Source organism: Balaenoptera musculus, chromosome 11 (genome assembly GCF_009873245.2).
Source record: "Balaenoptera musculus isolate JJ_BM4_2016_0621 chromosome 11, mBalMus1.pri.v3, whole genome shotgun sequence".
Taxonomy (NCBI): Eukaryota; Metazoa; Chordata; class Mammalia; order Artiodactyla; family Balaenopteridae; genus Balaenoptera; species Balaenoptera musculus.
Window position 1 is genome coordinate 72,922,522 of NC_045795.1, and position 24,199 is coordinate 72,946,720.

At 44.4% G+C, this 24,199-nt stretch overlaps 1 protein-coding gene across 8 annotated transcripts in view; it reads left to right on the plus strand.

Moving 5' to 3' along the window:
- Nucleotides 1-5,490: 5,490 nt before the first annotated feature.
- Nucleotides 5,491-24,199, plus strand: part of PXK (PX domain containing serine/threonine kinase like) — a 76,135-nt gene continuing 57,426 nt past the window's right edge. For 3 of the 8 annotated variants that reach the window (XM_036870654.1, XM_036870657.1, XM_036870658.1), the window contains exon 1: nucleotides 5,665-5,891. In XM_036870654.1, coding sequence (XP_036726549.1) covers nucleotides 5,790-5,891 — 102 coding nt within the window. In that variant the 5' untranslated portion in view covers nucleotides 5,665-5,789. Of the gene's footprint in view, nucleotides 5,892-7,602; nucleotides 7,657-24,199 lie in introns of all 8 variants that reach the window. The other 5 variants (XM_036870660.1, XM_036870661.1, XM_036870662.1 and 2 more) reach the window with 5 other exon arrangements.

Here is a 24,199-nt window from a genome sequence, read left to right on the forward strand (position 1 = left end):
CAACACTATTAAGACAAGAATCTGTAGTAGAACATACAGGTGGTCCACCTGTGCTCTGTAGCTTTAGATGGTGGCTCAGACCACAGCTAGATGCTTTGATCAGGAAGGTAAGATCAGGTTTAATTGGTTGCATAAACCAACATTTCCTGGAAAAAGATTTTTTCTTTCTGCTGGTGGATGAGTAACTAGATTTTTTATTTATTTTTTTACATCAAGGGTATCAGTTAGATTACTAGAAGGAATTATTCTAGTCACTAGAGGGCAGTGATGTGTATAAATAAAGAGAGTATTTTAAACTTTAATACTGTACCATACTCTAGTTTGTGTTGGTGAGATGAAAATACCAAAATCAGAGTGAGAAGCAAGGATGCCATTATCATGAGTTTCAAAATGGACAGCATGTGCAGGTTTAGATCCACCTGAAGAAGGTGTATTTATAGGTGAAACACTATACATGCCAAAAATTTGATGTGACATTGAAAAACAAAATGGGGAACTTGAGTCACAAAATAGAGACTTGAAACTAAGACTGTATACTCCTGCAGAACTCATTCTCTGGGACTTAGCAGCAGTCCTGAAGCATGGGTTCCTAAGTAGAGTGTAATGTAATCATTAATACTATAAGCTACCATTCTTTCAATGATAAGCCAATTTTCTACATTAATTCTAATACTTTAAACAGTTTTATGAAGTTAATGTTCCATTTATAGGCAGGGAAACAGACTGATGTGGTGTGACTTGCCCAAGGTTGTACAGGTAGTATGCAGTAGAGCTGGGATTCAAACAGCCCTGCCTGGCTCCAGGGCATTTTTTCCATCACCCTGTGGGTCTTAAAATGTTCCCATACTGGAACACTTTCAGTTTCTATAATGATATCTTGTTATGTGGCAGTAAAGCATTTGGAACCACCATTCTATATAATTCTGCTTATATTCAGAATGTTCTAGATCTTATTCCCTTGCTACAGTTGTAGTGTTTTCCTCTTTGCTGTTACTTGATGTCTTCTACCCATACCTATTGCCTACACTTTTTCTAAGCTGACATTCAGTGATTATTTGTCTTCAGAGAAGAATTACTGAAAGAGTTATTCTAAAAATGAAAAATCATGTGCAAGTCAAGTATGGTGGGGAGGGATGTATGTCAGATCTGGCAGATAGCTGATTAATACTCTGTAACTTAAAGTAGCTTCTCAATATGAGCATTTCCTTTTTTTTTTTTTTGTGCTCAGTAGATGTCATGGTCTTCTTTGTAAGCCAGTGATCTTTGTAAACCAGTAAAAAGTTGGAATAGAGAAGCAGGCAAGAAGTTAGGGATACTTCTCTGTACACGATGACTTGTTATTTTTACTCAGAGCCAAGATTCTCAGACCTCTCATGGTCTGTTAAAGCTGACTAACAAAAACTAGCTGGTTGGCTTTTTCATTTTGAGCTCTGTACAAGTTGCCAGAAAGAATGACTCTTCTAATGAAAGCATGGGTGACCCTCAAATCAGGAAGTCCTCTCCCAGGTAATTGCAAAGTGGCTTTGACTGTACAGGGTCACAAGTGGAAGTGAGTACAAAAGTACTGACATAAAATATGAGGCCAAATTGTACTAGCACTTTCCACATAGGGGCATTATAAGACTGCAATTTATGTAATTTTTTTTTAAACATTTTTTTTTTCTTTTTATACTACATAAGAAATGTTCTTTTTTTTTTTTTTAATTTTATTTATTTATTTATTTATTTATGGCTGTGTTGGGTCTTCGTTTCTGTGCGAGGGCTTTCTCTAGTTGTGGCAAGTGGGGGCCACTCTTGATCGCGGTGCACAGGCCTCTCACTATCGCGGCCTCTCTTGTTGCGGAGCACAGGCTCCAGACGCGCAGGCTCAGCAATTGTGGCTCACGGGGCCAGCTGGTCCGCGGCATGTGGCATCTTCCCAGACCAGGGCTCGAACCTGTGTCCCCTGCATTGGCAGGCAGATTCTCAACCACTGCGCCACCAGGGAAGCCCTATGTAATGTTTGATTGCCACAGAAATATATACCCATCTTAAGCAATTTCAGTCTAATGTACTGGAAAATTGCTTAACAGATTTTTATATTCTATTAGAAACATTTCCATATTGGTGAAGTGCCACTCATTTCTTTTTCTGAGCAGCAAATCTTAAGTAGCAGCAGGGAGAAAGCCTCACCACAGCCACCATTCATCTTGTGTATTCAGCTAGAAAAAGAAGAAACTGTTAAATGCACATTCGTACCTCTTAGGTAACCACAGGTTTTCATTTTGTGCTGAATTATTAGTCATTTTTCTTCTATGTTCTCAGAGTATGATTAAGAGACCAATTTACTCCCAAAGAAAATAGCTACTAAATTACATCTATTAAGTTTTTATATTAAAACATACTCTACCAAAGGTTGATAGTCACTCTGAGCAGTTGTGCCACTCTGAATGCCTCATGTACTGGCATAATTTATTAACTGGCTCTATTTGAACAGAATGCAAGTGCTGTGGAATTACTCTTGGGCTGCAGTTGAATTATCTCCAGTGTCCCAGATGTTTCACTTCCTTTGTTCTTGGCTTTTCTTCATATGGATTATAAACACAGCAGAGACTAGAATTCTCGACATCTTCAGAGAAATTTTGAGTTGGAGCAAAATCGTAAGAAAACCCAAGACAAATGTGGACACTACATAAATAGAACAGGATTAATAGAAAGCTCCACAAGCCGTCGATTTCTAGGCTATAATCAATTTTTAGGGTGGCTCTTAGGTACGCCACAGTTCATATGACCTTATAAACGCTGAGCAAAATTCCTCTGTGATGTGATGGAAAATAACACGTAAGGGAAGTAAGAAAGATCAAATGTGAGTTGTTTGATTTATCCAGATCATGAATGTTTAAAGAAAAATTCATTCTGAGTTGGGAGGGGATGCTGCTTAGGAAGCACTGAGTTTTTCACAAGCTTCTATGTCTTGATTTGTAGAGCAGTTGCCAGGTCTAGAAGCAACCTCACTAAAACTCATTATCTCCAGTCAGTCTGGCCAAATGTCAAGCTGTTAGATAAACAACCTGTGGGCCATCTAAACATTTGGCAACATACAAGAATGTAAATTTTTTTTTCCCCCTGCCATCCCTGAGTAGTGTATGTGGCAACAACTAAGGTACAGCATACCTCATTTGCTTTACCCAGCATGAGACTGGAAGCAAAGTTGATTTGATTCAGATCAGCTCTGGACTAGGGAGTTGCCCCACCTGCAGTATGAGCCACTTCAAAAGCCAAATGGATAGCGAGACTGTCATAGGATTGGGGCCAGGTCTCCAGAGGATCTATTTAGTATTTATTCTGAGAGGCTTACTTTAGTCAAGAATTTCTAGAGAATGAGAAAGGCTAGATTGAGAGTTAGTCTGTGGCTTCATTTCATCAAATATATGGTTTCTCAGTTTCGTTTTCATAGTTAGGAAGACAACAGGCTGTCACTTGATGACCTTTGCAACTCAGTTATATAATACCATTATTTTTCTCCTAATCATACAAATATCTTCACTAGAGACATTTTGAAAAGTGCAAGAAAACAAAAAAATAGAAAGCATGATTCCACTTGCTAGAGACCCTCAGTTAATACTTTGGTGGGCTTCCTTCTGGTGTTTTTCCTAAAATATATTTTTAAATCTTGGGATCATAAAATGTATATATTGCTTTTTTCTACTTACTGTTATATCTAGAGCATTTCCCAACATCATTCAACATCCTTTGATAATCTCATTTTTAATCATTGCAAAATATTCTGTTTATGATTGTACCATGATTTGTCCAGTCTCCTACTGTTAGATATTTCCTTGAGTGCTATATATTTGCACTTGTCTCTGATTATTTCCTTAGGATACTCTCCTGGAGGTGGGATTACTGCGTGAGAACATTTTCAAAGCCCTTGATATGTGTTGTCAAATCCCAGTTCCTAGTGCCAGGCCTATTACATGCTTAAGTACTCAGTAAATAATTGTTGAATGCATAAATGCCTTTTGGAAAGGTTGGACCAATTTATACTCCCACCAGCGGTATGCGAGAAGAGCCTTGTCTTGATCAGCCCACATGATAGGAATAATGATTAAAGCAGAATTTTGGTTTCTGTGATTCTGGTAATGAAATAACCCATTTGCCTTAAAGAAATGGAAGTAAAAAGTTGAACCCTTCCTAAGTGATATATAGTTTTGTTTTAATAGAATGCTGCTTTTAAACACACTGGGACAAACATGGAATGCAGAAGAGTTTTGATTATTTTAGGATGTAATCATGAAGTTCCATGTTTCCCTCTTCATATCTCTCTCTCCACTGAGTCTTGGCCTCTAAGTCAGTCTGTCATGGCTACTTGGCCACTTGGAGTTGCCCAACAGTCCCCTTAAGCTTGAAATCTGGGGAGGGTACCCTTTAGATACTGTCTGGGCTTGTGCTGTGATGTCAGATTGCGGTGGTGGTGTTTCCAAGAAATTTTGTTCTGTTGTCTGAAATATAGAAATTTAGGGAAGATAAATTTAAGAGTTAGAAACTTCCATTCTGAACTGTAGGGGAAGGAAGAAACTAATATTGTCTGAGGTTTTATTATGTGCTGAGCCCCTTCCCATCCTACTGCATTCCTCATATCAACCCTTCCAAAAAGTATTATCTCCATTTTGCAGATGGGGACTGGGGCTCAGAGAGGTTGGGTAACGAATTCAAGGTCACACAGCTGGTAAGTCCTGGAGCCCTGAAGATCCTGGTCATCTAATTCCAAGTCTAGCTCTCTCCACTGTCCTGGGACGCTGCCCTGGGAGACAGCACTGTGGGTGGGCCAGGATTACGGCCTTGGGTTCAGGCAGATGGGGCAAATTTGGGGCTGAGAAGTTGGTGGCAGAGTTCTCTGGCTCTGAGTTTGAGGTTCTTGGAGCCAGTACAGTGGGACTGACCACTGCAAGCCTGAGGTTGAGAGTTCTCAAGTTTGAAGGCCTTGTGGGCTGAGCTAAGAGCTGGGGCAAAGGGTAGAGGTTGGGAGTTTGTGGACCAATAACCAATTTTTAGGGTCCCCAGTTCAAAGAGCTCTGGGTCTGAGGGTGCTGGAGTCTTAGGGCTCCAACTCTGGGGTCCAATCCTGAGGGCCCAGCTGTTAGGTTCTTGGGTCTGAAGAGCCAGGTTCACGAGTTCCCCATAAAACCTGAATCTGAGGGGTTTGTTTTAGAAAGTTTCTGGGTCTGCAGGGCACAGACGGAGGGTCACATCCTGAAGCCCCTTTTTTTCTGGGTCTTAGGGTCCTTGGACCTGGGAGGCCTGAGTGGGAAAGGTCCAGGTGTAAAGGTGTCGAGACTGAGAGTCCCGCTTCTGAGGGCCTAATGCGAAAAGCCCATCAGCGAGAGGCTTGGGATCTTTGCGCCTGAGGGATCCTGACCGCAGGGCCCCAGACGCGGTGTTTTCGGCTCTGAGGACCTCTGGAGGTGATGATGGCTTAGGGTGAATTGCCCCGAGATCTGAGGCCCGGTGCTAAGGGTACCGGGTCTGCGGTGCGGCTCCTTGGAGGCGCGGGTCCAGGGTAGCGATGACTGCGACAGTTTGGCGCTAGGAACCCACGGGAGGCGGCGGCGCAAAGGGTTGCCAGTGTTGACAGCAGCCGCGGAGGGGGAAGGTCGGCGCTAGGACCCCGAGGGCCCGGCGGGCGGCGGCGGCGCGTGGGGCGGCGCGTGTTGACAGCGGCGGCGGCGGCGGATCCCGGCGGGCGACGGGAGTCGGCGTCTCTGGTTCCTGCCCCTGGTCCCGAGGCGGTGGTGGACGGGCGTTCCGGGATGGCCTTCATGGAGAAGCCGCCGGCCGGCAAGGTCCTGCTGGACGACACGGTGCCGCTGACAGCAGCCATCGAGGCGAGCCAGAGCCTGCAGTCCCACACGGTGCGCGGCCCACCGGGCGGGCGGGTTGGCGGCGCGGGGCGGCCCCGGGCCCTGAGAGGGCTGCGGGCGGCCGGGCGGGGCCCGGGGCAGGGGTGGGCGGCCCAGGCCGAGACGGCTCTGGCGTGGCGTCGTTCCTGGGCCAGGGTCCCCGGGGCCCAAGCGGTCGCTGAAGTCCGGAGGGGTCGAGGGTGGGAACCGCAGCCCCTTGGGCCAAGGAGTGGGAGGGGCTCGGCGGTGCCCTAGAAAGGGACTCCGAGTTGGGGGAGGTGTTGGATTCCCGGGCCCACGTCGGGCCGGCGGAGTAAAGAGACCACTCAGGACCCTCTCATCCATTTCTGCCCTCCGCCAGCCATCTCCTTCTCTTTGGGGCCGCGGATTTTCCCTCCTTTAGGCTGGGGATCTGAGTGGTGGGGATGAGGGTGTGCCGGGCCAAATGGAAGTGTGACTTTAGAGCCTCCTTGTTGGGATAGCAGTGGCCGGGGTCCGCAGCCCCATTTCCAGGTCAGCTGTTTGACCGAGGCACGGGGAGATGGTGAGGGAGGCGGTCTGGGCCCCTGCTGAGGCAGGTGTTTGAAATTGCTCCTTCCCTCCTGTAACTTGCTCCTTAGCAGGCAGTGGTAGCAGTCATTTGAGTTTAAAATCCACTGGAGGAGCATAAAGGAGTAATAGGTCCTCATAGTAAACACAGGCAGAGTTCACTTCTGTTACATATAGTGTCTTTTATGGGTCTTTAAAACCGTGGTTGTTTTCATTTACCTGTACCTTTTTTTGAAGAGCACAATGTAATTTACAAGCAATAAACCCAGAAACAAGCAAAAAAACAGGAGCTGCCAGCCAGTGGGACTTTGTTTGGGAAATAATGAATGGGGAGAGAGAGATTCCTTAAATTGTAATGTTTTGTTAGGTTCCCAAATCAGATTCTGGCTCAGAGGCTTGTTTGTTTACCGTTGCAGGGCGTTTGGGGTTCATCATCTGGAGGCTAAAGCCCCACAATAGGCTTCTGTTTCTCTTTTTGCTCAAGCTGTTCTGGCGACTTCAAAGAGACCTTTTATTCTGTTGTATTAAAGTGGGACTTTTTTTAACCTCAGTTTCCTCTTCCGACAGCCATGCTTTGTAGGGCTTGTATTGTTCAAAGTGTTCATATCCAGTTAGGAAAATGATCATATATTTTTAAAGTACATTTTCTTTCGTTGTGCATATCTTTAATCCTGTTCTACAGACTTGTGAGAAGGCACTGTATAGGACAGAATTTGTTAACACCTCTGTAATTTGTGCCTAAGGGAATAGGGAGGGGTTAAGGGTTGAAATTTAGGGCTGGGAGTCAAGAATAAATTCTGCTATTTAATTAGATTTTTTTACTTGACTATTGACCAGGGAATATTACCAGGGAGTGGGGTTGAGTCTTTTAGGCTTATTTGGTACTGAAAGTCCAGAGAGAGATGCTTGTAAATGCTCACAAACCACTTTTTCCGGAAAGCATTTCATGATGGCCACTGCCCCAAGCCATGTGCTCACCTCCACCTTAACCTTGATCAGTTTATTCTGTACTTAACTTCTTTAGTTTACCTCTCCACCAGGCTGTGAGAGGAGCGACACTTTTGTGTTCACTTTTGGGTCCCAGTTCCTGGCGTCTGATAGGATTTCATGTGTTTGTTGAATGAATAAATAAATGAATTATAACCTTACTTCCTCTTTTTTTCTGTTTGTGTAGAATGGTAGTGATAAAAATTGGAGCAACATGACATATGAGGTTCTGCGTTAAGGGGTGAGTGCTGCAGCAAGGCGGTGAAAGATGTAGTAGGATTCCATTTTTATTGCAGAGATTTTCTTTAAGTAATAAAGTAAAATAATTTAGGGTAGAGAATGGCAGTTCCTATAATGATGACGGAACACAGACAGTGACTCACAGGAGACACATAGAGGCAGATGTGGTGGAGTAAAAAAATTGCAGCATTGTCTTGTGTAATTTTTGACTGTTTTGTGTTCTTGTCATTTTAGCTGTAAAATCTAAGAGTGAAAAGTATTGCATCAGCCCTGAACTTTATTGAGAAAATGATATGTGATGCAAACTTTTTGGACTATTAGTGCCGTAAGAGTAAGTCCCTTTAAAACAGGAACTGTTGGAAATTGTTTTGGAAAGAAGTAGTTGTTAAGAGTGATCTACAGAAAAAAAAGGCATTGTTTTCTGTTGGGAAGGTTGAAGGTGGCTTTCTGGCTTGTTAGCTGAAGAGAGATGGTCAGAGGACCATCAGAGTCAGAGGACCGTCCTCCCTTTCAAATGCCGAATCTCTAGGAAGTTGCTCCTTGGCTGTAGGACAGAAACCTACAGAGAGGATACATAGTAGACATCCTTTGGGTTGGAAGAGGCAGGACCTTAATATGGATTTGGGCTGATGCTAGTCATGTGATACCATTGGTTGGGCAAGTTACTTAACCTTTTTTGATGTTTAGCTTCGTCATCTGTAAATGGGGGTAATAAATGCCTGCCCTGCCTGTCTTCCACAGTTGTTACAAAGATCAAATGAAATAATCTTTATGAAGTATTTGTAAAGTGCATTCCTTCCTTCTTCCATCTATTCACTTTATGGCGCCATATATGCAAAGGATTAAACACATTAATGCGTTTTTATTGCAAGTAAGCTAATTTCTGTGCGTGGTTGCTTTCATTTATCAAGGTTGTTTAGCCTTGGGAAACAGGATTTATAGCAGAACATTTTTTGTTACCTATGATTTAGGATTTATGGACTTGGGAGGGGAAAATTCTGTGGATTGGAAAATACAGATGCCAGAAGGATGAAGGGAACACAAGGTCACCACCAGAAAGGCATATTGGGATAAGCAACTGGCGGAAGGTGCAGGTTTGTAGGTGGTTCTGTGCCTGAAGGTGGTTTGAATGATTTTATTTTCACTTTTATGGAGCCCAATTAATTTAGCTTCAGGAAATAGACCAGGCCTCTGCTGCAAGGAAATGAAGCTTCCATAAAATAAGAAAGGACAGTATTTAGGGATGCTTTCAGCAAGGGGAGTCGGGGGGTAGAAAGGGAAGGATTTTCCTGACAAAAGGGATTCTGGTAAAAAGCCACACAGGTAAATTGTGGGAAACTTTGGGAGCATTAAGAATGAAGACGAGGAAATATGTAAGTTCTTGACTAAACGAAAGGGAAAACTTTTAAAGTCAGTAGACTGAAGAAAAATGCTTACTTAGCTGAAACAGAAACCAGAGGAAGCTGCCAGTTTTGGAGAAGGTTGTTATCAAATACGCATATCTGGTTTTTGCTGGTGACTGTGCCGTAGTGCCATAGCTCTTAATCTCCATTTCCTCCTTTTTAGGAAGGAAAAAGGTTCTCGGAGGTTCATCTGAATCAAGGCCCATTGATTCTGTGTTTGGTGCATTTTGTTCTTGAGAAACAGAAGATAATTTCAGTGGTATTTGAGGCATAACAGAGAGTATTTTAAAAGTCTGTGGAAAAGATAATATTTCATGTTAAGATCTTTACTGAAAATGGATCTCACCTTGAACCTTTGATTTTGGAAACTGCATTCCTGCACAGTTTGTTTATTCAACAATCCTCATTCCTTCAACAGAAATGTACTGAGCACCTAGTTGAGTGCCAGGCACAAGCTGGAGATCTGGTGGTGAACTCAACCGCTTCTGCTTTCATGGAGCTTTGTTCTATGGGATTCTGAGATCCTCTGTCTTCCAAGGTGTATACAAGTCAACCAGAATCTTTACCTGTCATAACACAGATACTTTAAAGTTCCTTTTGTGGCTTGGTTTAATGAGCTTCAGCCTCTTCCTCAGTGACCTTTTTTAATAGTCTTTTAAACTCTATTCACGTATCACTAGAACACCTGTTCAAATGGGATGCCAAAACAGGAGAGGTCGTTGCCTTAGAGATCCTGACATTTTAAGGCAATCCAGTGCTCAATATAAGAATCCATCTGGGGTTCCTTTGGAGATGCTATTTGGAGATTTCTTTCAAATTCCAATTTATACTGAATATTTTGAAAGTTTTTTGGAGATGTGTGCCTAGACAAGTGGAGACAGTATGATAGTTAACTTGCAGCACTTGCACACATTATAAGAAGATAAAAGTAGTGGTTTTCTGGGAATCTAATCACCGGTCTTCCACTTGGTTATACATTTGGTTATATATTTGGTTATATATTTCTCTCCGCTTGTCCTTGAAACCCATGATGGGTGCAGTTGGAAAACTGAGTTGGAAGCTTAGAGACTGGTAATTCGTTAATTTGTAGAGTCAGTCTCTTCTTCATTTTCTTCCTATTGAAGAAGTCAGTTTTTTCGCAGCTTGATTTAGGGGCTGAGGACTCACTTCTCCTACATCACCTCTTTCGAGGAGCATCCCACTAGAAAGGTTTCTTGTTGTGGGAATACAAATAAGAACCTGGCTGTAGTTACTAGAAGGAAATGCAGGATTCTGGGGCTAAGGTTTATTTTATGTGAAAAGATAATTTGCTTTGCTCCCCCGGGGGAATAGTGGAAACAGCCACTCATGTGTACACAGCTTCCATGTGGGTTGTGATCTTGAGATTGTTCAAAATACAGATTGTTGATTGGATGCCTAAATGGGTTCATTTGGGGCAAGTTAAACAAACCCTCTGTTCTCCACTGCAGGCAGGTAGTGCTAGCAGTTTCCGGGCAGCTTCACATGAAATGAAGCTCCTTTCAGTCCCACCCTGAAAAGGGCAGAGCTGGACCCAGACGTTGTTTTAGAACTCATAAGTGCTTAAGTGTGTGGGGCGTTGTGGACGGAGAGCAATAGGCTTTTCCCGTTGTTCTCCCCTGAGCCTGGAAGTCATCCTTGTCCGTGACTTCTTTCATAGGTGACATGCACATGGTTTGGGGAAATTAAGGTGTGCCTCTTCAGAGGTGATGATGGAGGCCCCGTTTCTTCAGTTTGAAACTTTTGACTCAGGGCTAAGGAACAAGTACTTCACCTTGGGTAAATACTCTGACCTCAGCAGGGGGAAGAGTCTAGGCAGCTTGGCCATTTTGTCTCTGGCTGACTTTCTGACCACCAAATTTGAGGTAAATTTGACCATTTCTAGCTAAACATCAAGATATCACGTGTTTCTTCCTGCTTACTAAAAGAGTACAGTTGAAAGCAAAAGGGAATTCTGTTGTCATCATTGTCTTCAAATAATCCAGTAGTTACATTTTTGTGGCTAACAGGTATTTATTAACATAATGTTAGCTTAGGGAATCCGTTGCAGAGTAACAGGAGTCTTCCTGGAAAGTTGTTTGTGTAACAGCTTTATATAATTCACATACCATACAGTTTACCCATTTATGGTATACAACTCAATCGCTTTTAGTATATTCACAGAATTGTATATCTGTCGCCATACTCAATTTTAGAACATTTTTGTTACCCTGAAAATAAGCCCCCAACCCCTTAACCCTCACCCTGGAAAATTTTATAACATTGCAGGATGCTAACCTCGGGATATATTCTGAGTCCTTTAACTCTTTGGGTCCAGCTCATTTAAGGATCTCATCAGAGGGACAAATTCTCCAAAAACAGTCATACACACGTTTATATGACCTCTCAGAACCTCACTGACCTGAAGCCTGCTCTTGGGCTGTGGACCTTCAGGCTGGAATCACTGGAAAAATCTTGAAAACTGTAAACTTGGAGAGTTACTTATTTCAGTTGGTGAGAGATGTGCATCTAAAAAAATGTGCTGCACTACCACATATACCCTTACTTTTTTTTTGGCCACGCCCCACGGCTTGTGGAATCCTAGTTCCCCGGCCAGGGATTGAACCTGTGCCCTTGGCAGTGAAAGCTTGGAGTCCTAACCATTGGACTGCCAGGGAATTCCTACATACAGCCTACTTTAAGAAAACCCACTGCAGTTGACCCTTGAACTACACGGGGGTTAGGGCACCAGCCCTCCTTGCAGTGGAAAATCTGCATGTGACTTTATAGCCAGCCCTCTGTATTGGAGGACTCAACCAACCACGGATGGTGTAGTACCGCAGTACATATTTACTGAAAAAAATCCCCGTGTAAGTGGACCTGCACAGTTCAAACCCCTGTTGTTCAAGGGTCAGCTGTATCTAGAACAGTAGATGAATTATGTCCTGTTATTGTGAAGAGTTGCTCTTAGTCACAGCCTGCCTGGGGCATGTAGGTGTGCATGCCAGGTGACTTAGTGGACAGAGTGCACAGGGGAAGGGCAAAGGGCGCTGTGCTGGAAAGCCCGGGCCTCGGATCTGCCTCTTATCACAGCACCTCTGTTTATGATATCCAAACAAGGCTGCCCACATTTCTTTGACATGGCTCATCAGAAACAGGCCATTTCTCCTCATTCAGCTGAGGCTTTTTTGGGGTGCTGGGAGGAGGGAATGAATGGAGGATTGCTGTGGGACAATCCTGAATCAAAAAATGTCTGAGGACCACCTGGAGATGTGAAAGAGAAGGAGTGTTGTTCATCCATCCTTCCTTTGAGCCTGCCCTTCCCCAGGGGACAAGTGATTCCTGGGCAGGGACTTCAGTCCTGCAGGCTTTGCTCTTTGCAGAAGCAGAGGGGAATGAAGCCCGAGGCGGGCCTGCTCACATCAGACCTCTAATGTCAGGGTAAGGGTCTGGCCAGTGCGATGGCACCCACTGACCCAGCAGAGCACAGGGAGTGGCTGGGGGCCCATTGTCATGCTCTGGGCATCTCTGCCCGTGACCAGGTAGATAACCACACTCAATAGCAGCCTTGCGCTCATTTGTCCCATGGGTCCTTCGCGAGCTCCGGTTCTTTCCGGGCAGTGTGGTCAGCTCTGGGGGTGCAGTGGGGAGAGGCCCTGCTCTTGGCGCTCTCAGGCTTTTGCGGGTGGAGAAGTGGGTCTGTGCTTGGAGGGCACACCTCTGCCCCTTCCCACTCCTTAGATGGAAAGGGCCACATGGACCTCGTGTTCTGGCCATGTGGATGCCTTTCTCTTTGAGGTGTTTTTTTTTTTTTTAATCTGAAATCCAGCCTTTCATGTCTATGTATTGCTATTTTGATTCAGTTTCAAACCATGTTCCTGCCACATAGATAGTAAGCATTCGGTAAGTATTGTTGAATGCGTGAGTTTGTTGAATGAATGCATTTATTCAAGGCGCAGCTCAGGAAACCCTTCCTGTGGACTGCTACCTACCGTCTTACCTACCAAGCTGAGTGTGGTTTCCTTCCTCTGAAATTCCCATTCAGTTTTAGTTGTCCAAAAGTTGCAAGCATTTTACACTGATTATTTCTTATTCCCTGTTTTCTATTTATACCCTCCCTTTCCAACACATGTGAAACTGTAAATAACTTGAGGAGGGGGCAGTGCCTTAATGATCTTGCTTAGTCTCTCCAGCCTCAGTTTCTTCATCTGTGAAGTGGGGATAGTAAGAGGATGCTAGGGCTGCTGTGAGGATCAACTGAGCTCAGACACACGGGGCGTTCTGAACAGAGCTCAGCACACAGATCTCACTGTTTTTGTTGTAGTTTATTACCTCTGTATTTTCTAGAGCACTAGTAACTTTTTAGGCACTAGTACTTTTTAGGTGTTGAATGGAAAAAGGAAAATTATTTATTTAAAAGTTTGTCTCACTGTCAACTGTGACTGCTAACAAATAGCAAAAAACCCAGTAACGTCTCAAAGAACACTCCCACTGCCCTGTCACCCCTGCTTGTTTTTCCCTTTTACCCTGGAGGGACACGCTGTGACAGCCAGGCTCTGAGATACAGCACAGGGTCTCCTTACCGGGCCTGCCTGGCAGTAGAGCTGGCTGTTGGTGTTCAGAGGTGGCAGAAGAGGTGGAAGAGGCAAGTGGGCAGGCCACGGGCTCAGCTGCGGGCCTGGCAGAGGAGCTCCCGGAGGCCAGGCCTGAAGGGAGGAGGCCCCTGGCCAATGCCCATTTCAGCTCCTCACATCCCAGCTTTTGTTCATCGCCATAGGAATCCCAACGTCAGTTCACACACACTTGACCTCTGGCAGCGGGGTGAAAAAATAAAATCGCCCTCTGCGTTGTTCTTTTTCCTGCCACTTCCTCTGACAAGTGACCACGCTAATTGACATTTGTGGGGGTAGGGGACAGCTGACATCTTTCAGAACGCTGCTTCCTGAGAAATGCATTTATATTCTATGTGGCCCAGCTGTCTTCCTTTCCCCTAAGAGGAGTGCAGTCAGGCTGTGGTACATATCCTGGGCTTGGATGCAGTCTGCTCTATGAATGAAGCATACAGTTTCTGCCGTGTCAGAAAGCCTCTAAGATGTTGGGAACATTAATGAGCATTTATGAAGAGTCTTCTGCGTGCCAAGCACTGTGCTGTGTATTAAGGTAAAAAGATGAATGAAATAGGGAGCTTATATCCCGGTAGAGGCGGCAGACCTCTAAACCAAAGAAGAAGTAAGGTATTGAAAGTGCCAGTCTGGAAGGATTGGGACTTTGGGATTAGTAGATGTAAACTATTATATATAGGATGGATAAACAACAAGGTCCTACTGTATAGCACAGGGAACTATATTCAATATCTTGTGATAAACCATAATGGAAAAGAATATGAAAAAGAATATATATGTGTATGACTGAGTCACTTTGCTGTACAGCAGAAATTAACACAACATTGTAAATCAACTGTACTTAAATAAAATTTTAAAAAAATGAAAGAACGTGCCAGTCTGCCCTGGAGCAGGGAGGGCAAAGTGGGCGTGGCTCAACCCAGGTCCTCCTGGGGGAACTAGGAAAGGCTTAACAGAGCCTTTCAGAGAACTTGTTTGTTCTACATCAGCACTCCCCAGGCCTTTTTTTTAAAAATACATCTTTATTGGAGTATAATTGCTTCACAGTGCTGTGTTAGTTTCTCTTGTCCCCAGGCCTTTTTAACTGATATATATATATATTTTTTTCATTATTTATTTATTTATTTGGTTGTGGCAGGCAGGCTCCTTTAGTTGCGGCAGGCAGGCCGCTTAGTTGCGGCTCACCAGCTCCTTAGTTGCGGCTTAGGAACTCTTAGTTGTGTCATGCATTTGGGATCTAGTTCCCTGACCAGGGGTCAAACCTGGGCCCCCTGCATTGGGAGTGTGGAGTCTTATCCACTGCGCCACCAGGGAAATCCCTCCCCAGGCCTTTTTTAACTCGCAGACTCTTTTCATAGTAATAATGAATTGTGAAAACCTCCTCTGGAAGTGATTTTAAATTTAAAAAATATTTTATTCAGATTAGCACATTTTTGAAAATTATATTAATGTTTGGGATCAGAATTATACTGGTTTCTGAAATCTTACAGACAGTAAGAATTGTGATAAGGTGAATACAACTTAAGGCACCGATAAAGAGCTTCTTCAGACAATTTGCAGAATAACCATTTTTGTGATGATTCGCACTTCCTGTGTTTCTCACTGATTTCTCACTAAGTCATATTTTGCCATTGGCATTCCTTAAGCCTGCCTTTAGTCATGGTCCATTATGGGTGTAAATGAAAACATATACGACTAAGAACAAAATAATTTTAAAAGCTATGTAATGGTCAAAACCATGGTAAACCAACTAAACGATGCACACACTCATCTGATCTCTGTGGTGCCTCCCATACTTCTTGCATGGTGCACACTTGCAGGCTCTTTGCCTGTTTTGAGTTAAAGGGAGAAAATATTTAAATAATTATTTATTGACAGATTTTTTTTTTTAAAGTAGAAATAGAAACAGAAGCCTTATAGCCTTTAACACATAAATTCTGAAACACTTAACAGAGCCCCTAACTGTTCATCTTGTTCCAAACTCTTACTAATCCACCATAAGGATCTCAGTTTAAAAAACTAAAGAATGAGCAGCTATGTTCTCTGAGGTCAGGATGCATTTGCAGGCTGCAGGAGGTCATTAGTTTATTCAGCTGATACTGCTGTGAGTATGCCCCTGTATTCCTGGCACTATCCTAGGCACTTGGGATGTAGGTCTAAGCAAGATAGACTTGGTCCCTGCCTTCATTTGTTCATTCATCCCACAAGGATTTACTGTGGAGGATTCTGGTGTGGAGTAAAAGATGGAAAAGGGGGACTTCCCTGGTGGCACAGTGGTTGGGAATCCGCCTGCCAGTGCAGGGGACATGGGTTCGAGCCCTGGTCCAGGAAGATTTCACATGCCCTGGAGCAACTAAGCCCGTGTGCCACAACTACTGAGCCTGTGCTCTAGAGCCTGCAAGCCACAACTACTGAGCCCACATGCCACAACTACTGAAGCCCGTGTGCCTGGAGCCCACGCTCCGCAACAAGAAAAGCCACTGCCATGAGAAGCCCATGCACCGCAACGAAGAGTAGCCCCTGCTCGCCACAACTAGAGAAAACCCGTGCACAGCAACAGAGACCCAACGCAGCAAAAAAAAAAAAAAAAAAAAATATGGAAAAGGGAGACTAGAGCCAATTGTGGGGCCCCTTGGATGCCAGGCTAAGGGATCTGAACAGCAGTGAGGGGGCTTGAGCATATATGTGGCAGAAAGTGGTATTTTAGGAAGCTTAGTTTGCTGGTGGTGTTCGAGGTTCAGTAAAAAGGGTGAGGGAAGGGGAGAAGAGAGTCCAGGGTGATAACGAAGCAGTGCAGTTAGAAAGGCCACATCTCAGGTCAGTGGCAGAAGGGAAAGGAGGTAGAAAGAGAAGGAGGAACACATCAGAGGGAAAGTCTGCTAGGTAGGGGCCGGGAGGGAAAAAGAGGCACTAGAAATGATTAGAAAAATAGTACAAGGTAAGCAAGGGGTACCTGGTCTTCCCAGGAAGATCGTGAGTCTAAGTTTGGTTTTAGACAATACTTGTCATGATAACAGCTAACATTGTTTAAGCACTTATTATATATCCTGCCCTGTGCTAAGTGCTTTACATTACTTATTTGATAAGTTTTGACAAATGTAAATGTAACCGCTGTGTAATGTTTTCATCACTCCAAATATTTCCTTGGTCCTCTTTGCAGTCAGTACTTTCCCTCTGATCCCTGGCGACTACTGATCTGCTTTCTGTTACTATTGTTTCACCTTTTCTAGAATGTCATATATAAATGGAATCTTGTAGGATATAGTCTTTTGTGTCTGGCTTCTTTCACTTAGCATAAAGCCTTGAGCTTCCTCCATGCTGTTGCATGTTTCTTTTTATTGCTGAGTAGTATTCTGCTGTATGAATGTACCACAGTTTGTTATCCATTCACCAGCTGGAAGACTTTTGGGCTGTTTCCAGGTTGGGGCTGATTATGAATAGAGCTGCTGTGAACATGCAAGTCTTTGTGTAGACATACTTTCATTTCTCCTGGGTAAATATCTAGGGATGGAATTGCTTAGTCATATGCTAAGTGAATATTTAACTTTATAAGAAATTGCCAGACTTTTCTAGATTCTCATTTGATTCTCATAACCACTCTGAATTGAGTTTGTTATTATTCCCATTTTTCAGTTGGAAGAAAGTAAAGTGCAAAGAGGGTATGTAACTTGCTCCAGGCCATAGGACTGGGGGCAGCAGAACGAAGGTTTGTATGATGCTAGTGGACTTTGAATGAAAGAGATACCAGTCGGGAGCCATAGCCAACCTGATCTGTTATTATGGCCACACCAGTATGATGGCTGCACAAAGCCTAGGCCTAGCCAAGGACAAGTTAGCGGTCCTTCCCTGAGCCGCAGAACCAGACACTGAGTTGGGTGACTATTTTCTCAGTTCTTCCATTCTGGGTGCTAGGAGTGGAGTTAATTCATTACATATAGTGGAGGCCTTAGGGCAGTGCTGTCCAATGGAAGTATAACGCAAACCATGTGTGTAAATTAAAATTTTCTAGTAGCCCACATTAAAAACGTATAGAGAAACAGGTGGAATTAATGTAAATAATATAGCCTGCTTAACCCACTATATCCGAAATACTGTCATTGATTATATGTAATCAATATAAAAATTATTAATGCATTTTACATTCTCTTTGTCATATGAAGCTTTTGAAATCTGGTGTGTATTTTCCAGGATTAGCCTCATTTCAGGTGCTCAATAGCCACACACTGCTTGTGGCTACTATACTGGACAGCACAGATGTAGACATTAAAAATAATATCCAGAGGCATAGTTACTAAAATGGAAAAAATTCATGTTATATTAAGTGGGAAAAAAGCAAGTTATAACACTATGCTTAGTATGCTTACATTTTCATAAATATCTGTTTATATCTGCAAATAAGTAGTCTATAATGGTACTGTAGCCACTGGACTACTTAAATTTGATAAAATTTAAAATTCAGTTCCTAAGTCACACAGGCCACGTGTGCATAGTGGCTGCCATATTGGACCTCACAGCCTTAGGTCATTATTTTCTTCAAACCGCTGACCTGATTGGGGAAGGCTGAGCTAGAGAGTAGAACCTTTCGGTCTGCATCCAGCGGGGCTTTGTGACCATTGAGATCCAGAGCCGCCATGGTTTTTAACAGTAAAGCATGGGAAAGAGGTTCACTTATTGTGCAGTTGTTGTTAGAGTTTAATAGGAGCGTAGTGTAGAAACAGAACGGCCTAGTCAAAGACCCTGTTCTATTTTGGTGCAACTGCCATTCAGATTGCTGAGTACTCTGTAAATCTGTGTCCACTTTAGGCATGTTCATATAAAAATGCTTCTTTCTGCTTTTTCAGAACCTGCCTAGTGTTCATAGTGGGGCTTGTTTAAAATAGTTTTCTTATTTGTACAGAGTCTCTGTGCAGTGCCCAGGTAACAACCAGCCCAGATGTATGTAGACAACAATCTGTGTACATGTAGTAGGAGGTTAGGTTGCAAAGTACAGGGCACTGAAGTCAGGAGACTGGGCTGGGAGGTGCTGTGTGAGCCCCACATCCATATTAACTCAGATCACCCAGGCCTGGGTTCTCCTTACTTTGCCTCCACTCTCTCCCAGCCTCTTCCTGACTTGATGGACTGGTTCTGCCTGTTCAGCCAACCTCAGTTCCTCAGAATGAGAGGGTAGATGGTGAGAAAGCATTCTGCCCAAGGCCATAGAACCATCAGTCAGGCCTGGGGTGGAGTTTGTTCTCAGCACTTACTAGCTAAGTGTCCTTGTTCAGGGCATCTACCCTCTCTGAGCCTTGAGATTCTTATAAAAGAGGAATAGTGATATCTACCTCCACGCACTGCTGGGAGATGGAATAAGCTGAGGAACAGAAGGCGTAGAGTAAGTGCTCCATAAACAGCAATTATTACCTTCAGCTCTGAAGAGATAAATGGCAGCATGGTGTGAATAGTCACGTGTATGGTTAGTTATGAACTGGAACTCGTGTCTCAGGAAAGAGCACAGTGACATTTTTAGGCCAGGTAGAATAGATTTATGTGTAGTCAGCTCTCCATTATCCTTAGAGATGGTGGCCAGGTCTACTATAAATTATTGAAACCAGTAGGGACTGCCCTAGCTTGACTTCAACTTATAGTTTCAAGCTTTTTTCCCACCAAATGTTTTAGCACCCCTGATACAAGTAGAAGAGTTCATTTATTTGACTTTCATCTTCTGTTTTTCCAGTCCTCCCAGCACAGTAAAAGTGCTGATGAGTTGTAAAATGACCAAAAGATCCCTTGCCAAAGGAAAAAAGATGCTAGCTTGCATTTATCATTGATAACATATTGTGCTCTTATCTAAGCTCAGATAATTTCAATCCTTATCACTCAGGATTCCTTATTTTATTTTATTTATTAAAATTTATTTATTTATTTATTTTTGGCTGTGTTGGGTCTTTGTTGCTGTGCGCGGGCTTTCTCTAGTGGCGGTGAGTGGGGCTACTCTTCATTGCGGTGCACGGGCTTCTCATCGCAGTGACTTCTCTTGTGGCAGAGCACGGGCTCTAGGCGCGCAGCTTCAGTAGTTGTGGCACACAGGCTCAGTAGTTGTGGCACACAGGCTCAGTAGTTGTGGTGCACAGGCTTAGTTGCTCTGTGGCATGTGGCATCTTCCCAGACCAGGGCTCGAACCCGTGTCCCCTGCATTGGCAGGTGGATTCTTAATCACTGCGCCCCTAGGGAAGTCCGGGGATTCCTTATTTTAAAGTAGCATGTTTGGTTTTAAAAAATTTTTTTAATTTATATATTTATTTATTTTTGGCTGCGTTGGGTATTCGTTGCTGTGTGCGGGCTTTCTCTAGTTGCGGTGAGCGGGGGCTACTCTTTGTTGCAGTGCACCGGCTTCTCATTGTGGTGGCTTTTCTTTGTTGCGGAGCACAGGCTCTAGGCGTGCAGGCTTCAGTAGTTGCAGCACGTGGGCTCAGTAGTTGTGGCTCGTGGGCTCTAGAGCACAGGCTCAGTCGTTGTGGCACACGGGCTTAGTTGCTCCGCGGCATGTGGGATCTTCCTGGACCAGGGCTCGAACCCGTGTCCCCTGCATTGGCAGGCAGATTCTTAACCACTGCGCCACCAGGGAAGTCCTAAAGTAGCATGTTTTAAACTACATGTGTGACAAACCAAGGAACTTCTTTAAAAATTGTTTTTCCTGATTGCAAATGTAATATATGCTCATTGAGGATAAAGTGAAAAATAGAAAACAATAGCTAAGAGAATTTAAATCACATATAATTTCACCTCCGGAGACAACAACTGTTAACATTTGGTGTAGTTCCCTCTTCCTATCAATGTTATCACAGAATTTTTAATCCTTTTTTAATAGTTAACATTATAATATATACCTTTTCCCATGTATTGAAAAATCATTTTAATACATCCTTTTTTTTTTTAAGTTTTTTTTTGATGTGGACCATTTTTTATTTTTAAGATTTATTTATTTATTTGGCTGCTCCGAGTCTTAGTTGTGGCAGGCTGGCTCCTTAGTTGTGGCATGCAAACCCCCAGCCGCAGCATGCATGTGGGATCCAGCTGCCTGACCAGGGATCGAACCCAGGCCCCCTGCATTGGGAGCGTGGAGTCTCATCCACTGCGCCACCAGGGAAGTCCCTTTAAAGTCTTTATTGAATTTGTTACAATATTGCTTCTGTTTTGGTTTTTTGGCCTTGAGCCGCCAGGCATGTGGGATCTTAGCTCCCCAGTCAGGATTCTAACCCTCATCCCCTGCACTGGAAGGTGAAGTCTTAACCATTGGACCTCCAGGGAGGTCCCAGTACATCCTTTCCAAGGCTTGTATATTCTTCCACTATGTAGATAAACCATAAATAGCTTGTCCAATCCTCTTGTTGCTGATATCCAAGTTATCTTAGGGGGGGGGAGGCTTTTTAATTAGCCCCCTTTAAAACTGGGCGTAGAAGCTGGGACGATAGAGGCTGGAAGGATGGTGCTCCTTGTTAGCAATCAGAGACTGATAACATTGTTTCCCATGTTCAGAGAAAACGGCTGCTTCTTCCTTCTCGTCGGTGCTCTTGGTGCTGCTGCTGTCTCGTGGGTGCTGATTCACCTGCAGACACCTTGCCTTCGCTATTTTCTTAGCAGAAAAGAAAACTAAGTTACAAAGCTAGCCTTTGTGCTGGAAGTTCTAAGTACAGGACCCTGCCTAATACTCGCCACAACTCTGTTGGAAATGTATGGTTTTGCAGATGAGTAAACCGAGGCTCAGAGGAATTAGGTCACAAAACTAGTAAATGGCAGAGAGCCGTTGCCCTTTCCCTGGAGCCTTGTGGTTGTGACGCGGGGAAGGGGCGCACATCGTAGCCGATCTCTACATAGTGGCCAGCTCCTGCTGCGGGCTCCAAAAGGACTCTGGGTGGCCTGTCTCCGGGCAGCAGCAAACGGGGGTAGATAGAGAATTAGCCCAAGGAAGAGGAGCACTTCAGTCCTGGCAGGTACTTAGGTTGGTACCAGCTCAGGGCGTGAGGGATGAGGAGTTGGCCGCCTTAGATACCAGAACCCACATAAAAATCATGATTGCCAGCCAGATCAGAGTTTGTGTGTTTGTCTTTTCTAGCCAGTTAAATATGTCGTGTGTGGTTCTCTGAGATTATGTTCACTGTGTCTGTTTCTGCCCTTTCAGGGCATCGGCCCAAGACATACGAGGATTATTGAACAAGGGAAGGTTGTATTTCATTTTTAATTACTATTTAATTGAGCCTCAGATTTTCCAGGGTTTATTTTCTTTGCTTTGACGTAAGATGGAATTCATGGGTTCCCATCTTAGCAAATTATGTAATTGCTTTGGCATCATTTAGGGGTCTCTGTACTATAGAATGCTACAGAAACTGCTGTTTAAAATGCCGCATCCATTCCGTAGTCGTGTCTCAGGTCAAAGGGTTTTGGAGTGCCGCTTTCTCCTGGCTGGAACATTGGCTGTCTTTGAAGTCAGTGTGGAGGCCAGCTCCCCTGGCAGGGCAGGAGTCCGTCCCGCAGAGGAGAGCGTGGACTTCAAAAGGCCTGGAGAAGGAGGCATGCACAGTACAGCCGCTGAATCTCACTGCGCGGATCAGAGCATGTTTGTGATGTGTTCCTTGCCCCTTCTGTGAACGCAGAGTGGAAACCAGAGAATTTGTTTTGCATAAAGTTAAAGCACAGGGTTCTGTGATTCAGTCAGTTAGGTTTTAAATGAAATTTATTTCACTTGGTTGAAAAGGAGATACACTTGGCTTCACTCAAAACTTAACCTGAGTTGCCAAAACTCAGGTTAAGATAGTGGTGATTCTTCAGATGCCTTTTAAAACCCTTAATGCTTTCATTCATTTGGGGGCAGGTTTTGTACATTATTGACTTGCACAGCAATTAAAATAAAGCAAAGGCATGTTCCATCCCTGAAAATCTGCGGATGGAACAACGATAAGTAATGAATATTCAGCGGAGCAAGGAGTAATCGTTAATTCTAAGTGGAATATTAAGGATGGTAAGCAGCCAGGCAGGTGGCCAGTGGGCTGAGCAGAAGTCCTGCAACCATGAGAATTTCCTCAGAAAGCTTGCTGTCCAGCAGGGTGGGGCCACCCACTGCCCAGAGGTCGCAGCTGTTGTGCCATGTGATACCGCGGGTTTGAATATTGATTTTATAAAACCTGAGGGCGTGGGAGACCCGTGGGGATTTTCTGGAGAGTGCTGTTAGACTTCAGCTGCATATAGGTGCACATGAAGATAGCAACATGCTGCCTCCTTCCCGAAGGTGCAGGCGGTCAGTTAACAAATACCCATCACCGAGCATTCGCTGCACTTCTGCCCGTTGGCTTGACCTTGTGCTGGGTGCTATTTGGAATATGAAGAAACGTGTGTTCTAGCCCTTGAAGAACTTAGTTCAGTTGGAGAGGAAACCCAGTCCCCCACCCCACCCTGCAAACATAGGCAGACATGGGACAAAGATAGCTGTAACATGGTTGAAAAGCTGACCTTCCCAGGTTTTGATTAGGTAGAAAAGCAGAGGGAGAGGAGTAAGTAAGGGGTGTTGAGGATACGCAGGGTCTGACTGGGTAGAGGAGGGATTAAGCAGAAAGAAAGGGTTAGGACAGTTCAGGCAGGCGATGGAAGAGCATGGAAGCTAGGCTAAGGAGTTTGGGTTTTATCCCGTGGCCAGTGGGAGCCCTAGAAGGTTCCTGTGCGGGGAAGTAGCATAGTGTTGGGTGTCTAGCAAGGTCACTTGTGCTCAGCCTTCTCTGCGGGCCTCCCTATGAAGGGAAAGTGCCGGGAGGACGCGGGTCTGGCAGTGAACTGGGAGTGGTGTGGCTGGTGGGCGCTGGAGACGCACAGATCTGGCCTCCTATCCCAGAGCCACTGCTCTCCAGTCAAGGCGTTTATGCTTTCAGAGACTCAGTGCCCCTGGCTGCAAATGAGAGTTATTGTTCTTCCTTGTTCACCTGAAGGGGACGTTGGCGGATCTTGTGAGTGGGGCCACCACCGTAGGACCATTCGGGAAACCCTAGAGGGCTCAGGTTAGGTAACTCCTACACCCAAGAAGAAAGGAGAGTGCCTGCGAAGAGACCAGGAGGGCTGAGGGTAGGCGGAGAGGATGCTGTGAGTTGTGGTGGGTGCTTGGTTCACTGGTTTCCTTCCTCTCAGGACAGGGTGTTTCTTTTTGTAGTGTGAAGCTGCTTCCTATTTAAGAGGTTTTAGAACCGTGATTCTCGCCTCTGGCAGCACATTAGAATCACCTGGGAACTTTTAAGACCTACTAATGCCTGTGCCTCAGCCCAGACAAGTTAAATCAGAATCTCTGGCAGGTAGGGTCAAAGCATGGGTTTTTTTTGTTTTTGTTTTTTTTAAGTTCTCTGGGTGATTCTAGAATGTAGGAGGGTTGAGACCCTCTGCTTTAGAGGTAGAGATGTGGGAACGCTGACAGGTAAAATACCTCCAGACAGCTGCCCCGTCTCTCCGTACTCTGAGTCTCAGTAAGTCTGATAGCTGTGCCAAAAGGGAAGAGAGAAGAATG